Source organism: Athene cunicularia, assembly GCF_003259725.1.
Source record: "Athene cunicularia isolate RWA chromosome 1 unlocalized genomic scaffold, athCun1 chr1_part1, whole genome shotgun sequence".
NCBI classification, from domain to species: domain Eukaryota; kingdom Metazoa; phylum Chordata; class Aves; order Strigiformes; family Strigidae; genus Athene; species Athene cunicularia.
Window position 1 is genome coordinate 77,407,549 of NW_020799091.1, and position 17,164 is coordinate 77,424,712.

At 39.9% G+C, this 17,164-nt stretch overlaps 1 protein-coding gene across 1 annotated transcript in view; it reads left to right on the forward strand.

The window, feature by feature from the left end:
* TBL1X (transducin beta like 1 X-linked) overlaps positions 1 to 17,164 on the forward strand; it is a 142,102-nt gene that overhangs the window by 98,813 nt on the left and 26,125 nt on the right. The window contains exons 4-6 of the mRNA XM_026841085.1: positions 4,148 to 4,293; positions 6,957 to 7,206; positions 13,923 to 14,055. Coding sequence (XP_026696886.1) covers positions 4,148 to 4,293; positions 6,957 to 7,206; positions 13,923 to 14,055 — 529 coding nt within the window. The remainder of the gene's footprint in view (positions 1 to 4,147; positions 4,294 to 6,956; positions 7,207 to 13,922; positions 14,056 to 17,164) is intronic.

Genomic DNA, 17,164 nt, shown 5'->3' on the forward strand with positions numbered 1-17,164 from the left:
AAAAAGGAGCAGCCAAGGGAAAAATAACTTGATCATCTCCATTTTTGCAGTTACTGCAAAATCTCCGTGAAATTTTGCAAAACGCAGCCCTACATATGCATTTTTTGGCACTGCCTAGGGCAAGAATTCCCAAATGGCTGTGTATATACCACTGAGAGTATATACAGACACCTCAGTGTGGGAAAAGATACAGCAGAGAACCAGGACCTGTTATCACTGTCAGTACAAAAAAATGCAGGAATCTCTGAATGAGGAATTTCACTCAATTTTCAAGTGAAAACCACTTGCATAACAATTTTGAGGTTTGGGGAGGGTGTCATTTAAGTCATTTTTTTCTGCATTCATTATTTCCTCTATGCTTTTATGCTCTCTGAAATCTTTCAAGACCAACTATTCCACAGCTGATAGGTCACCTCCCTTTGAGGTGATCATACTAAGATCTGTACTGTTCATTTGGATTTTTTTTTTCATGTATGATAATGTATTTACAGATTATATATAGTTTGATGCTTTATGTTTTCCCATCTTTTTTGAGGTAGAAAAAAGCCAGATGTCATTCTCTCAAGTCTGATGAAAGATGTTATTTAGGACACTGGTCATGTCACATCACAAGTGACTGTCCAGTTCACTGGTATGAAACCAGTGTGTCGTCTTCTTCTCTCCCCTTTGGTCCTTTGTATTCATGTCTAACCTTAAAAGCTCATAGTCTAACTACATGTGTCCTCAAAGGGTTTAGTACATTAAGATTTAATTTATTGGTGCTCTTTGAATAGAAATTACTGTTTTTGTAGAGTGAGTGTTAGAGTCACTGAAATGGCAGAATTTATGAGACATAATGCATACGGACACAGATTTGCAACTTTCATTCCTTTTGCTGCTACTAAAGCATTTTGAGTTTGGGTCTATTGTAATTTCATGTCATCCCTACTGCATCCTTTCTTCAAATCCCCACTTGCAGAGCACCTTCTGTCTCTGCTCTCGCTCCCCAACTGCCTTGACAGCCTGCGCAGCATCATTGGAGGAGGGGGATGGTGCTTGTGCTTGGCTTTGCCTTCCCCAGTGTGGTTTCATGAACTTAGAAGGAGAGCCAAGTTAACATTTGTAACACAAATTAACATTTGAAAAAAACTTGCCTTTGTTTAATAGAAATCACCTTTTTGTAAGACTGAACTATAGAGCTGCAACATTGCTATATGATTCAGTGTACTCATGTGCAGAGCCCCAAAGAGAACTGATGACATCTGCTAACTATAAAAGCAAAGCTCAAGTGATTCTTCAGTGTTATCAGAAACCTGACGTGGGTACAGCTTCATTCAGGATTTTGTTAACTGCATGGGCTACTTTTAAAACCAGTCTACTTTCATATGAGCCTTATTAAACGCTACGGTGGTACAAGAATTCAGGAGGTAATTAGCTATCTGTCAGTGGGCTGGTTGATTTGTTTCTGTTGTGTTTGTTTTTCAATTAATTACAATTGTATGGGAGGATTTTTCCAAGAAGGGTGAGGAACACTGTCCAGCAGCACCCACTTCAGCAGTTTTGCTCTGTTGATTTTCAGTATTTAGATCTTATCAGATAAGAATTTAGGAAAGTTTGCCACAACTGCTGGAGATCTGCAAGTGAGATTTCTCTTCAATGAAAGTGTGGTCAGGAGTTTTGTGTTTCCTCATCTAACAGGTGCTTTGGTAATAGTTTCTTAGAATCAAGAGAAGCAGTAAAAGAACAATATTCATCGCAATAACACAGCTGGGTTTTGTGCTGAGAAGTCCCTTCTCTTACATGTGTGAGGTGAGATGTGTTGCTCTTTGGGGATGTGGCAACTCAGTACTGGACAAAGAGATTAGCTGTGTGACACAGTCATCTGTCTGCTGGCAAAGATGGGGCCAGCAGCCAACTACAAAGTCTGCAAGATACCAAATGCAATAATGAGAGGTACAAAGTCATAGTTAAAATTAAATCTACTGTAGATCCATCAGAATGATCTTATGCTTTTTACATTTTCTACCATTGTTAGTTGGTTGCCATTTTTATGCCATCCTTCTTTAATTGAATTGGAGACCATGTTACAGTTGTCTCAGCTGCTGACTCACAAACTAGCTGCTGGCTTTTTTAGCAATCAACTTCAGTGCTTTTGGACAGCAGCGTGGTTTTCCTATTCTTCTCCATTCTTAAGTAGATTTGCTGATTTATCCATCATGCATTTTAAAGTTCATTCCTTTTCAATAAGGTATTGTCACTGTTGTTGTTGATTAATTTAAATACACATAAATTAAGTGGGATCTGATTCTCCAAGTCTGTTTTTTATGCCATGTTTTTATATATACATAGAGATTTCAGTTTTCCGCGATCAAGTCCTGGATCTCTCGGACACAGGCTGTGTATGCTCAGTGCTTGATTTCTTTCTCATTGTGGTGCCCAGTAATGTGCTTAGATGTCCTGCAAAATGAATAAGGGAAAAACACGGCCTATTTTATATGCAGCAGGAGGTCCAGCAGGTCATAAACTAGACCAGAACATAAAGAACAATACAGGATAAGGACTGAACTGGGGATTAGATATATGATACTGTAGTTTTTCAGGTGTTTTTCCCTGTGCTTTATTTTTATGCCTTGTAATCCTACAGAATTCTGCTCATAGGTGGACCTGCCACTTCCTAAAAAGTGTCCAAAGCATCCCCCAAAATGGGGGGACTGCTAGGAAGGGAAGGTAGGGCTGGGAACAGAGCGGGTAGAGGCTGTTACCAGGAAGACGAGAAAAACGGTGGCAGAATAAAATGTGTAGGGGGAGAGAATCACGGAGAAATACATACCTCGGTTTCAAATGTGGGAGGCATTCTGTTTCTCAGCTTGTTTTTGCTATCTATCTATGATTATAATTGAGCTAGCTGCAAAAAGGATCTTGAAAACATTTTGAGTGAGAGAGAGAAAGCATTGCTGTGGAGTAAGCCCAAAATCCTGTCCTCCAGCCCACACACAATTGGACATTGCAGTGATATGGGGGAAATCCCTTAACGGACAAAACTATAAATGAAACTACTGTTGACAAGGGGAAGAGGCGCAGCTATATTTAACGGAAGTATTTTCATTTGAGAGCTGCTTTCTTTTTCTTCTTTTTTTTTTTTTTTTCTTTCTTGTCTAGTCGGTGGAGGCTGCAAGGGCTCTTCCTGTTTGAAACAGTGCATGGGTGGTTTCCCCAAGGCTTTTAATGTTAGATTAATGCTCTGGAGACAGTGTGGTGATAAATGGGTTCCTACAGTTCTATCTACATCCTGTTCCCCCTCCCCCTCCTGCATCTGCCCCTATGTACAGTCGCTCTGCAGTGCTTGCCTTCATACCCAGCAACAGTTTCAAACAGCTTCAGCCAGCACCAGTCTTTAAAATTTGTCTACCAGAATTCTTTAATTTTCAGTGCCATCACCTTCATTACCCCTTATTTGTCAGAGACAATGGCAAAAATGAAACAAGGAAAAGAAAGACTTCTGGATGAAGACGGGCCACCGCGCTGGCTTGTCGTCTGGTGCCTGGCAGATCTCAATTAATTACTTTTAACTATTACTGTTCACTTTCAGAAAATAGGTTTACAGGAGTGGCCTTTCTGTTATTTCACATTTTAATGGCAATGCTCTGCACGTCATATTGTAGTCAGCAATAAATGAGCAGAGGATTTCAAATCTCTTCTCTGGTATAAGGGAATGGCTCCCCTGTGTCAGCTGCATCTATGCCTTGATTTTATACAACTTGCGTGCTGATAGGGATTTTAAGTATTTAGCTTCAGGAAACATCAACACTGAAATGCAGCAAGGGAAGTGAAGGTCTGAGGCACTTTTTATTGCTGGACTTGCCCTTGTGGCAATTCCTAGGGTTTATGTGTTTGTTTTCAGTTAGTGCAGTTCTGTGGTTATTTTTCTGTGCGTGTATTTCCATTTCTATACGGTTTCCCCTATATGTGCAGGGGAGGGGGATGGGCGGTGACAAGGTGGTCAGGATGGCTCTGGTTAACCTCCTTGGCTCCATGCAGCCAGCCCTCGTCCTTCTGCTTACGCGGCAGCAGCTCTCAGATCACAGAGCAGAATTATTTTTAGACCGTGAAGGTGTATCTGGCTGGTGCATTTAGATTTCATGTCATGGCTTCCTTTTCCTGCTCTCAGGTTTCTCCCACTCGGCCTTCACCTTCGGTATCGAGAGCCACATCAGCCAGTCCAACATCAACGGAACGCTAGTGCCACCTGCCGCACTCATCTCCATCCTCCAGAAGGGGCTCCAGTATGTGGAGGCTGAGATCAGCATCAACGAAGTAAGTGCCACCGCCACCGCTCAACACCAAGTGATGCGTCCCAACAGCCCAGAGAGGGACACAAGCCACCACTCCACGGTGTCTCCTGATCTGGTTTAATTTGGTTCATCATATATTGCCCCACCACATCAGAGAGCTGAAGAGCTCTGAGAGAGATGCATATTTCAATTTTCGGCTGTGGCTTTGAGGCCTTCTTGGTGCTGCTTAAGTGGACATTAGTGGTGTTTCCACTACCCCAGTCAAAGAAACATGGGTGCACAGATTCTTGCAGCAAACAAGAAAATGCATCTGTGTTTACAGTCTTGCATTTCAAGGTCACAGCAGGATTTGGCAGGAAAAGCCAGCAGTGTAGGTTAAAACGTCACTCTTGACACCTGCTAGTAAGCAGCACTAGCAGTGCACTTGTAAGTCACAAGAAGCCAAATCAAAAATCCACGGAGATCACTGGAGAGATTCTGTCTGATTCCAGTGTCTTTGGCTTAGATCACGTAAGACCAGGCATCGACCTCTCATGTACATGGAAAAACTGTTGTGTGTAAATTCTTACCTTGGCTGGGGAATTGGTTGCCTGTGGGGATTGTATAAGCAGCCACATAGTGTCTCTGTTGTCCTTGAAGTGCCGGAGGAAACAAAGAGGAAATGTGGGAAAATCCAGCATTTTTGTCCTGCCAACCTTAAAGGCACAGTGCTTTGAGTGGGAGTGAAACGTGACAGATAAGCAAGTACTGCATTACAAAATATTTACCATAGATATTCACAATTGACAGAGATCTGTAATAAATATTAATATATAAAAAGCTATTGCTTTTTCCTCTATAGCTGAACGTAGCATGTGAGCAGCATGGGTGAGAACAAAGGAATATAAAATAGAGAAGAGGTTGTGTTGTTTGCAATGCATGCACAGTTTGGAAACTCATTTGCTTTTATCACTACCATTCTGTGTAGTTTTCTTTTCATGACTCAATACAATGTTTAAGAGTGTGTATATGTTATTTTTTAATTGGGGCAATGACATTAGACATTCATGCCAAGCTGCACTTTGATGCAGTTGTAACAACAAACCAGTGTTAGGAATCTGTCCCAGTTTGCTGCCCCTTAACATTTTGCCCTGTGCCTGAAATTGGAGCTACACAGTTAGAAACTTTGATCATGAACAGCACCTGTCCGGTCAGGTTGTATGACAGCTGTAAGGATCTGCTCCTGGGCATCTAGCTTCAGAATTGACCTCAGTTAAGAGAATAATCCAATAAGATTTATGTTGCTCTGATTGTGGTTTGGTTCTGTTCAAATACATACTGTTAGGTACATTACAGCAAAGCAAAGGCCATTCTTGCCATCAGTAAAGGCTATGTGTATGCTTCTCTGTGTGTTACTTAAGAGTGGAGAATAATCAGTGAGTGTAAACTAATGTGTATGAAATTTAAGTATTGTTTATGATCTGTTAAAGGGCAGTCCTGGAAACAGTCCAGTGAGCAGTTCTACAGTTAAAAATATAAGATGCCGAAATCCATTGGCAAACATTTTTTTAATTGTGTAGCAAGGATTTGAGCCAGGATTCAAATAAATGTCAATAGAGATATTTACATAAAAAATGTTGAGGAGAAAGAGAGCTTACATTTTTCTTCTCTAATGACTCTTTTCTCCTTTTTCTTCCCCATGAGGAAACAAATATTTATGATCTTAATATTTTAATTGTAAGGGGTAATTCAATGACTAGTCCCAACAGAAGCATACTAGTCAGCCAAACAGCTATTTATTAGTTACTGTTATCTATTGAAAATTGTATTGTTTCCCAGCTACTTCATCTATCTATATCCTAATCTTATGTGCTATTCCTCAAACACAAATCTTTCACTGATAGGTCTTGATTACTTCAAAGAATTAGAGGGAGTTTGCAGAAGATCAGTAAAATGGCGCTTTACAGAGACTACTAAAACCTATTTCCTATATTTAAAATAATAGGAAAGTGAAAGTGAAGCAAAGCTAAGTAGATAGAGCAGTTGTTGACCTGAGTCTCTATTAAGGCTTAAAAAACAGCCCTTAAAAGTTAACTCAATTGGTTGTTAAACCTGAACCCTAATTTGCAGAAATCAAAATGAAAGCCATAACTATTAGGACTAAAACTAGCGGAATAAAGGAAAAACAGTGGTAAAGCAGTCCTGTACAGTCAGCTACAACTGGTGGTGCTGGGCTGATGAATGATCTGTAAGAAACTACTAGATTTGTGCATACATATTATTTTGGCTGAGGTTAATTATTCATCAGCTACTCTTCTATTCCTATGCCTCTGCAGGTGCAACCAAAGTCTATTTGCCTTTGTCATGGCTTTAGCCATGACTCTTTTTCTAAGTACAAAGCAAAGAGAAACTTTCTGTCATCAGTCAGACTTTTTTTTCCTCCACAGGATAATTTTTTTGCATCATGCCTGGGTTTTCTATAAAATTCCAATAAATGACATATTCACCAAACAGGTTTCTGAGTGGAACATGAGTACCAACATCACAGATCTGAGAGAGGGATAGTCTGTAGCAGTGTGGCACTGTTATCAAAGTGCAGTACCTTCATGCAACCTAATTTTGGTTTTTGATATCATTACCTTTTTGTCAACCTCAGTGGTGAAGATCCTGAACTTGCAGTTTCACTTCTGCTCATTTTTCCTGCAGGATGGTACAGTATTTGACGGCAGGCCAATAGAATCACTGTCTCTGATAGACGCAGTGATGCCTGATGTTGTTCAGACCCGGCAGCAAGCATTCAGAGAGAAACTAGCTCAGCAACAAGCCAGTGCAGCAGCAGCAGCGGCAGCAACGGCAGCAACAGCGGGAGCAACGACGACTGCTGTTTCCCAGCAGAACACACCAAAGAACGGAGAAGCCACTGTGAATGGAGAGGAGAATGGGGCACATGCAATAAGTAAGCCAACCCATGCAGCTGCTTGTCACTACTGGGCGATTCAAGTTTCAATAATACGTTGGTACTCAGTTGGTGTCTGCAAGGTGGTAGAACTCGTGAATCATTTCAGCAGGGTGGGGTATTTCTAGAAAAAATAATGTTTCGAGTAAAAATAACGTTTCATGTCACAGTGCTGTGTTCTACTTCTGTCCTCTCAGAATCCAAAAAGTTCAGATATCTTCAGAATTTCAAGTTGAAGGCAATGTCAAGAAATGGAGCTGTATGCCCTTTCCTTGGAGCAGGCTACCCAAGCTTCATTAATACTGTCAACTCTAGGTGCTTTTAGATACTTGATAAAAGTTGGGACAAGCTGTAGCCACAGTTGGTCATTTTGGCAAGGCTGGGAAGGAGAGGGGTTGAGACACTGGGACCTATAAGCCATATCTGTGTAAATGAAACACAGCCAGAGCATTTCTTTGAGCACTAAACTCTCCTGTGATCATCCATAGCCTTGGCATGGTCTTTGGCATAGTTTGGCCTCTACCAGCTATCCATTCCTGTACAGCATGGCCAAGCACAGGATCGTCCATAGCTTTATTGGCATGGTCCTTGGCCCAGTTTGGATTATACCAGTTGTCCATTCTTGAACAGCATTGCCAAGCACGGGATGGGGAGTCAGTCGCATGTGCCAAGGACTGTTCCCAGCAGACAGCTTGGATGCAGCCAACCTGTCTTCAAGGCACAGTGGAAAGCGTTCCTCGCCTTTATAATAGCACATGCTTAGTCATACAGTCCACTACAGGTGCCTAATTGAAGGTGCTACCTTCCCAAGATTTCCTCAGTCTGTGGGAACAATTCTTAAGGGCTCTGAATTCATCTTTGTTTATGGGTGACAGCGGGACACTCTGCTCTTATCTTAGACATCTAAACTCAAGACATATAAAACAAGGAGTGGACATACCTGCTTGTGTAACTGGATCTCAATGACTGTGTTAACATTGTGGGGCAGATATGATTAATGGTTCCATTTTCTGTGTGCAAGCCGTGTTAGGGCTCTGGCTAACTTCTGAAATGAGACCTTAATGCCTGATTGCCTTCCAAGGAAATTCTAGAGGAACGTGCATGGCAGGTTTTGTAGGAAGCCCCAACAGCTCTTTGGCTTAGACAAGTAACAGGTCAGGACTCTGGTCATGTAACAGATTTTATTTGTTCTGCAGTGTAGATACTTTATCAGTCTCTGTCTTCTCTTTGATCTGAATAGATTCCTCTGTGTGTCAGTGACAAGAATGCTTTCAAACCAGGTTTTTCATCAGAGAATTCCAGTTAGACAAGATAGTTTCCCCAAATAAAACTGCAGTGATTTAAATGACATTTTTCATTTGAGAATTGTAAAAATGTTCTGAAAAAAATGAAAATATTAATCTGTTTTTAGACTGTAGATTGCTTATGTTTTACTTGCAACTGACCCTTTGTTTTGAAATTGAACTTATTTCATATGTGAAGGGGTGCAAACAGAAATGAAAGCACTTTTAAATGTATCAAATGCTGACATTTGTTTAATTAACACTCTCCATTAGATAATTTGTGAAAATTTGGGGGGGAATGACTTTCTCTCTGGGGACCGAAAAAAACAGATTCTTAAGGTAGAAAGCTGAGTTTCAGTTCATCCTAATATAAAACCGCTCAGACTTTCCTTCTGATCCAAAGAAACACGTGTACTATTCTATTAATAAAAGGAAAGCCTTGCAGATCAGTTCAGAAGTATGACCACACTCTAAGCCTTGATTTCTCAGATCTCCCATTTTATTATTAAAAAATAGTAATTCTTGTGGTGATTTTTAATAGAAGGATTTTCACAAACAGTTGCAGACCTTTCTTGGAGTGTTGAGAAGTCCTCTTTGACTTAATATGATCAAACAGCTCTGTCTGGAGCGGGATGCAAGAACATGACACTGTGTTGTCCGGTAACATTTCACAGAGGTAGGATACATGTCAACCAATGAGATACTTTACCAGACAGCAAATTTCAAAGCATTACTGTAGCTAAGCAGACTACTGGGCAAACAAGTTAAGTGGGCAGTGGTAGTGGGAAGACATAAAGTCCTCGAGGAGTAGCTGGCCTGCTGGCGTGTGTTTTGGCAGCTGCTGTTGTGCCATTTGGTCATCCCGGCTGAAGAGGTGAACTGGGCAATTTAAGGAGAAGGGGCTTCTGGAGAGAAGGTGCAGAGAAATCCAGGGGCAGCCAACTCTGATCTGCGTACCTCCCTCTCCTTGGGAGGACTATAACCTCTCTGTCTGAGGCATTTGGAGAATATCAGCAAGGTGATGTAGCACAACTGCAGATGAGGATTATACATGGGAGATGCACACAGAGCTGCAAAACTGGCATTCACATCCTTGAACAGACCTGTTTAAATAAACTCCAAGATATCTCCCTCCGTAGTTATTAGAAACCACTAGAAATAAAGACTAACAAATCAAGCTGGCAATTTGATGCATGGGTCTGATTAACACTCCTACAATTGTATTTCCCTCTCTTGTGGTGAAGTTAGAAAAATACAGTTATGTTAATGAAATAACAAAAGGTCATACATTTCCTTTTCATTGCTTATTCAGGGCAAAGTTTGTATCTAGCCTTACCTTTTCCCTTATCACTTCATTCAGAGAGTCTTTTTGGTCTAGGATAAAAGGTCTAAGACAAAAGATCTGGCAAGAGCCTGGCTTAGGACAAAAGGTTTAGGGTAGGATTGGACGAAAGTTTAGGACAGGATGTAAAATCTCTTAGATAAGGATAAAAGGTTTAGGATGCATAGGGCAGAAGTTTAGGATAGGATGTAAGATGGATAAGGTGAAAGCTGGGAGACCTACTAGGTAAGAAAAGACTGCTGATACGGAAGGTGTGACAAACTTCCCAAACCTTCATTTTCACTGTTGGATTCCACAGAACTGGCATATACTGGGATCAGTTTGGATGGTGTGCTAGTCCTTAGTCATAACTTGGAAGTTACCCCTGTATCAACTTGTCATAAAAAGGTGGGGTGGGGGGAATGGGTGAAAGAGAGCTCTTTGGGAAGTTACCTAATTGCATTTATTCTGATATGGAGTACTCCCTGACACTGTAAGTCTTCCCCAAAAAGTCTTAATATAGTTAATATAGTATGACATATTTTTGTATGTGATGTTATCAATATAACATGATTTGATTTAAGAAAGGGAAGTAACAGGACAAACTCTTAACAATAATAGTTTGAGGGTCAGATTCAAATACTAAATAAATAAAATTGCTGCCTTCTCTTGCTGCTTCCTGAGTAATGTTTTCAGCTTTGAGTCACTTTAAAAATTAGTAGAAAAAATAAAAATCGGCATGTAGAAATGGAGCCAAACTTTGGATTGTTTTCCAACTCATATATTTTTGGTGTCATTTGTTTCATTATATTTGCAAGGATTGGCTTGGGTTTAAGAAAAATAAAGCTCTGGAAAAAAGACTGAGCCCAGTTCCTTTATTGTAACTACAGCCATAAAGAACAACTTCAGTGAAAGGCCTGTCAAAGATTTAAGTAAAAAAACACGTTTCCTGAGAAAAGACAGGGTTAGAACTGGTAAGATCTTAAAAATACATCTTTTTAAATTTGGAGCAGATAGAGAGGAGTTATTACTGACTGGTATGTTAGCATTTTTTTTTCTAATTTAATCATATTTGGGGGGAATATGACTTAATTTCCAGTGTTTGGGATTTTTAATATGTTTGAGGGAAAAAATTAGAAGAGTATAGCATAGACTTAACAAACTTAAGCAGACTCTAGCCTTTAGAAAATGGTTTGTGTTAACATTTGGGCAGAGTCCTTTACTATGTGACCTGCAGACTTGAGTTTTTCACTTATGAGGGTCTGTTGCACTTGTTAGAACTGTCCTCTCTTTAAGAAACCCCCCAAGAGGCATTCCTTGTGCAAATGAGGTCTTAAGCAAGAGCTTTCTACTCTGAAGATACTTGGCAGGAAAAAAAAAAAAAAAAGCCTATTTATGATGGCTAGTGCATCTATTTATTCATGTTTCCCATGTGCACATTATAGCTGCATCCATAGGGAAGCCAAATTTTCAGATGATGCCAGGGCTCACAAGAGCTCATGCTGTGTAAGGGACTCAACACCCTTACGAGGGTGCCATCTTGTGCTCAGGGGTTTCTGCAGGGTTTTTTTGTTACCATAATCGTATCCGTTTTATATTGCTACTGTCTATCTGAATCTGAGAAAAGCCTGAAGCGGTATTGCAGAAGCATGAACTGTCTTGTTTGTTCAATGGGGCATTTTAAGTTTTGTGCTTAACAGTAACACTCTAAATATGAATTTTCCTGACTACTGATGAAAATAGGAAGAAAGCACATGTAATGTGAACATTTGCGAACAATTTCCAAAAGACTTGTCAAATTTCCCTCCCTTTTCTCCTGAGCCACCAAAGCTGTAGTGTCAAAATCCTTACTGGAAGACAATAGAAAATAATCCTGCAGGTGTTTCATTGCTCCCAGAGGCCAGTCAGTCTTGCATGTACTAATGCAGGTATCAGCCAATGAAGGTTTCTTCTTCACAGCATGACTATTTGTGTTTTTTTTCACAGCAGTTAATAACATTCAAAGTGTGTATCTAGTTCCTCCATCTGGCCCTATACAAACAGAAAATATTCCTAAGTATCAGATTGCCTTGCTCTGATAGCATCTCATGACTCTGGGACCTTGGAGTAATGCTGCTTCCAAGCTGTCATTTGGTTTTATTTGATAGTGAAAAGCAGCTCTGCCTTTAGAGCCAAGCAGGTAACAGTAGGATCAAATGTGGTAGAGTAGCATCTCATTTAAATTTTTCAAATTAAAACACTTGAAAAATCTTCTTGATTTACCCCCAGCTTCCAGCTCACACTGTGAACAGGGCACAGATGAATGCATAGCCATTACCATGCTGCTGTTTTTCTCATGAAAATACGCTTTAAACCTGGTGATTCTGTGCTGTGCTGAGAAACAAGAGGATTGCGAGTTCTAGACTCGTATCTTCTGGTAGATTTTAATAGTGCTTTGCTCTTCTTTGCCCTGATTGCTCAGAATATCATATCAAAGTTCCCAGCTGCTAGTGTCAGGCTAAATCTTGAGTCCTGGTGTGTCTTGACAGTATTAGTTTTAGTAGTTATACACATAGAGAATTATCAAGGACAGTGCTTAAGACAGGGACTCAGCATAGGTGTAGCTTTTACAAATAGGCATTTGTAATATGTTTAGTTTTACACAAGTCCATAGGTAGTAAGTGTAGTTAAAAATACAGATATTTTGAATTAAAAATGTGATCTGTGAAACTACTGTTAGTTGTTTTCTAATGTAGATATTCAGCGCTATGCAACATGTGAGTTCCATTCCATCAATGGTGCAGATACGGCACAGACCTAGTTAATACAGTATCTAACCAAATATGCAGTAAATGCTACTTGGGTGACTCAGCATAAACTAGATAGAGCAAAACAGGGTATTTGAAAGCCTGGGTGAGGGTAGAAATCTGGAGATCTTTTGATGGCGGTTGTGCAACATCACAGTCTGTTTTGCCAGTCAATGGGCAATAGCTCAGCAGAGCTAAGTATCAGGACAGATGGCTGATTTTAAATGCCATAAACACGTGGCAGTAAAGGGAGCGTAATTATTCCACTTGCGAACCTATGGATCTCCATATGTGGTTAAAGAATGACTAACTTAAAGACTTAACGCAGAAAGAGAACTTGTATTTTGATCAATCAGAGCAGATCAGCTGCCAAGGCATTGATTAGATAACACAAGGCTGCCTTTCCCCCAGCCTGACAGCTCTCAGCTGTTAAATGTGCTTTCTGCAAAACGGGCCACACCTCTGTGTGTACCGTCAGCAGGTTGCTCTGTCAGTCTGTTACCTGTCCTTGGTTGGTGACTTGTTTGCAGAGGATAATAATCTTGCATTGCTGCCAGGAAGTGTAGTTTGAGCTGAATAAGGAAGATCTATACTGAAGCAGTGAAAACCTGGAGTGAAAACATTGTTCATGATGCAAATTGGAATGAATTGCTGCCACTAAGATAAATTCGTCATTTTAAATTCACTTATTTTCCTTAAGGAAATGGAAGAGCTTTATAAACCAAAGTTACTTAGACTGCAGTCTAAAGAACCCCAGAATAACAGCATGCACGTTAAGAATATCTATGCCTCAGTTAGTACCTTTGCATATATTAATGATATCTTTGAAAGTGATCACTCACCATTTCCCTGCCATGCTCAGGGAATGAGTCCTACTCAGTCTATTCTTCATCTGTGAGTAGTACATATATTACTTACAGGACACTGTGTAAGAAGATGTATGTGCTATATGTTACTTTTTTAAAAGAACAGCATAAAGCTTTTCTCAAATGTGGCAATCCGCTATTTTAATAAATCTGCGAGTAATTTTTAATGAAGACAGTTTCAAAAAAAACCTGTACTTGAAATAAATGCCAACTATTTTTTGGAAGAGAAGCCACATGCATTTATACAAAGTATTTTGGAAAGCTCTACATTTTGATGAAGTATCATAAATTTGAATCATCATAAGGAAGAAAATAGAGTAATACGGTCAGCGACACAACATAGAATATTATTTACAGTGTATACACTGCTGTAAGCTTTAGACCATGGGTAGCCAGCTTGTTTTTAAAGCAGACCTAACAGCATCTTACAAACTACTTATTCTGGTATATCTCCTTACAGATAATCATTCAAAGCCAATGGAAATTGACGGGGATGTTGAAATTCCTCCTAACAAAGCGACAGTCCTTCGGGGCCATGAATCAGAGGTGTTCATCTGTGCCTGGAACCCTGTCGGTGACCTGCTAGCATCTGGGTAAGACCATGACTGAAACCAGCTGCTCCAATTAGAGTATATTTAGAGGTGAAAGAACTTGGGAGTGTATACTAGAGATGAATGAGTATTCTCTTCACTGTTTTTTTCAGGAGTACTGCACCTGTGTAGCAGTTAAGTAATCATAAAGTGACGCAGAATATGAAGCATTTGCACATTTAAGATGTGCCACTCTCTGTGGCCCTGAATACAGATGAATTTTCTTTAAAGATTTTTAAAATAACTATGGATAATTCTCAGAGTATTTGAGGTTCGTGTAATCTACTCCTACAGCTCTTAGCTAATGGTTCACATAGGGGTCTCAGAAGGTCTTTGGCATCCATGTTTTCTTTTTAAAAGGATGGAGACTCTAAACCAGAAATTCTCTGTGGCTATGTCTGCATTAGCATGGTACACGAACAGGAGTAGGTCTGCAGAGCAAAACTACTGTGTGAGGACCTTATGTCACCACTGTATATATGGGATAGGGAGGCCTCAGGCTAGACCTCGTTTTGTCTGATGAGCTGAGTGGTTTGAGGGTGTTTTCATTCAGAGTCTTTGGAAAGGAGTCTAGATTTATGTTCTGCAGGGCTGCTCAGCAATGACAGCCAAAGCCTGGTAAGTGGGACAATGAGGAGACTGGCTTATAAAAAGCACTTTTGATCACAACGAAAATGGTAATGTAAACATACCTCGAGAGCTATATGCAGACACTGTTGGAATCTGTGTTTGTTCATGCTTAAAGTAAAACCTTAAAATGAAGGCTATATTTAAGAAGTCTGGCAGAGAGCTGGTATAAGTTAGAGGACATAAATGGGTCTTCATTGCTTGCTTAGCAGTATCAGAACACGTTTCGTAAAAGGAGGAGAGTCCTTATCTTATTGCCAACTTCTTGCATTATCATCAGAATATTCTTCTTATCTTTGATGATTTAATACACGAAAACAAGGAATTAAGAGTGCAAATGGGAAAGAATAAATAGGAAGAATAAATACCAGGTTGGATAAACAGCACAAAATCTCTAAGGGAGTGAAGACAGAGGCTTCCAAAGAATAATTTCAGATAACTAACTGGATTTTTGGAAAACAGAATCCTGCTGAATATGCTTCATTTCTGGAATGTCCAAGGCCAGTAGTACTTTTAGCATCTGTAGTACTAAGTATCTTCATTTATTAATTTTAAATGGATATAGTGGTAGAATTGGCAGGAACTGTATGTAGGATGTTTGGATGAAAAGCTTTGGTTTTCAGCTTTTTTTCCATAGGCTCAGTGGGTCTTCTGGTTTGTCATAGGGTCCCTGGGTGATGCCATGGTACAGACAAGAGCAGTAATAGCAGGCATGCTCCTATGCACATGTATTTGCTGTATTTTCTGCTAGCCGTATTCCTCTACCCACTCAGTTTTCTAATGTCTCAGGCAGTATTGCTTGGCAGTATTGCTTACCCCTAGCAAATTATTATTATTAAGAAGGGAAGTCCTGATCATTAAGGTCAGTCTCCAGTTAAAATAGGCAAGTATAAAACAGTTATTTCACACAGATTTCCCAGCATACGGTTGAGTGAGCTATAAAAAAAAATTTACTAAATAGATAGATAGATAGATAGATAGATAGATAGATAGATAGATAGATAAATAAATGTTAGGATTGGCGAATGTGGAACAACTGTAGCATATAATCGTCCCAGTCCAAACCTAAGAGGAAAGCAAAGAATCCGTTCTGTTCAGGAAATGTTACTGCCTACATGATTTGTAATTCAACACCAAATGATCCGGAACAAACATGTTCCTGTACTACTCTTCTGAATTTTCAGTTTGTGCCTAAATGCTTTGACTACCCCATAAGTGCTATATCATGGGCTAATAGTGAAGAAAACCTCAAAAACTGAGAAGAATTTAGTTAATGTAGTAAATTGTTTTCATGGTTGTCTCTTATTAAAGATGAAAATCTAGAGAAGGTTTCATAAAATCTGGAAGAGCTTTCCCATAGTGGGGACAAACTTAATTAGAATTTCATGGGCCATTTGTGATAAATCACTGTCACATTTAGGATCATTCAAATGAAGGGACTGTGTTTGGTGATACAATAGATCTCCTTTAGCCCTGTCATCCTGAACAATATACTTATCAATAGTAAACTTATCCATTATGGTATTAATTTTAATTCTGTGGAGAATAGTCTGAAGGTGATCAGGTAGCACACCCACATTATTACCTAAAGGAAAATCGATGGGGAGAAAGGATACCATACAGAATTATTCTTTAGGGACACCTGGTGGCGCCCGAGATGAAGTGAAGATGCTGCTTTATTCTGGAGAATATCTGCACAGCTGAAATTAGGCATCTGCTCAAGTGCTCTGTCCCTCTGCAGGTACCTACATCTCTCAACTCATTCCACAGGGAGTTAAGACTCCTAAGTATAGGTGCTCAGACCTCATCTGTTGACTTTAGCATTGGTAACTGCTTCCCTGTATCTGTGACGTTCTGCCAGTGCTTGCCGTACTGGTCTGCTTCCCTAGGATCTGTGACTGACAGTCCTAGTGTGCATAGTTTAAACGGTGGACCATTTAATAAACCAGCAGCTCTATTGCAGTGACTGAGAAACCAGAGGGTGTTTAGCTTTGCTGCTGAGTGATAAGCACTGGTAGATGGATCCCTGGGACAGTGATGACTTACACAGCTTCAGGTAAACCTGGAGGATGATAATCAGAACCATTAGTCTGATGTCTAAGATAGAGGACTACCCTCTCACTATCCCTTCGATTAAGCTTTACCCTTCAGTGTTTCTTACATGGTTTGCTACTGATTTTGGAAGCACATAAATATATGCATGGTTAGAAAGTACAGTCAGGTGCTCTGTCTCATGCAGGCTAATGGCAATGCAATGAAGATGCAAAATAATTTAGATCCATGTGCATCTTGATTAGATTTTAGCCTGTTCATAAGAAACAAAAGTATGTGATGCAGTTAGCCTTCAGGTAATGCAGCAGCATTGAATGCCTCATGAAGCTTACATGACTGAAATGGCATAGAATGCACGGAAGAAAATTAAACCGAAAGAAGATAGCTGAGTGACTGATTATGCCACAGCACAAAGAAGCATTTGAGATGTCTG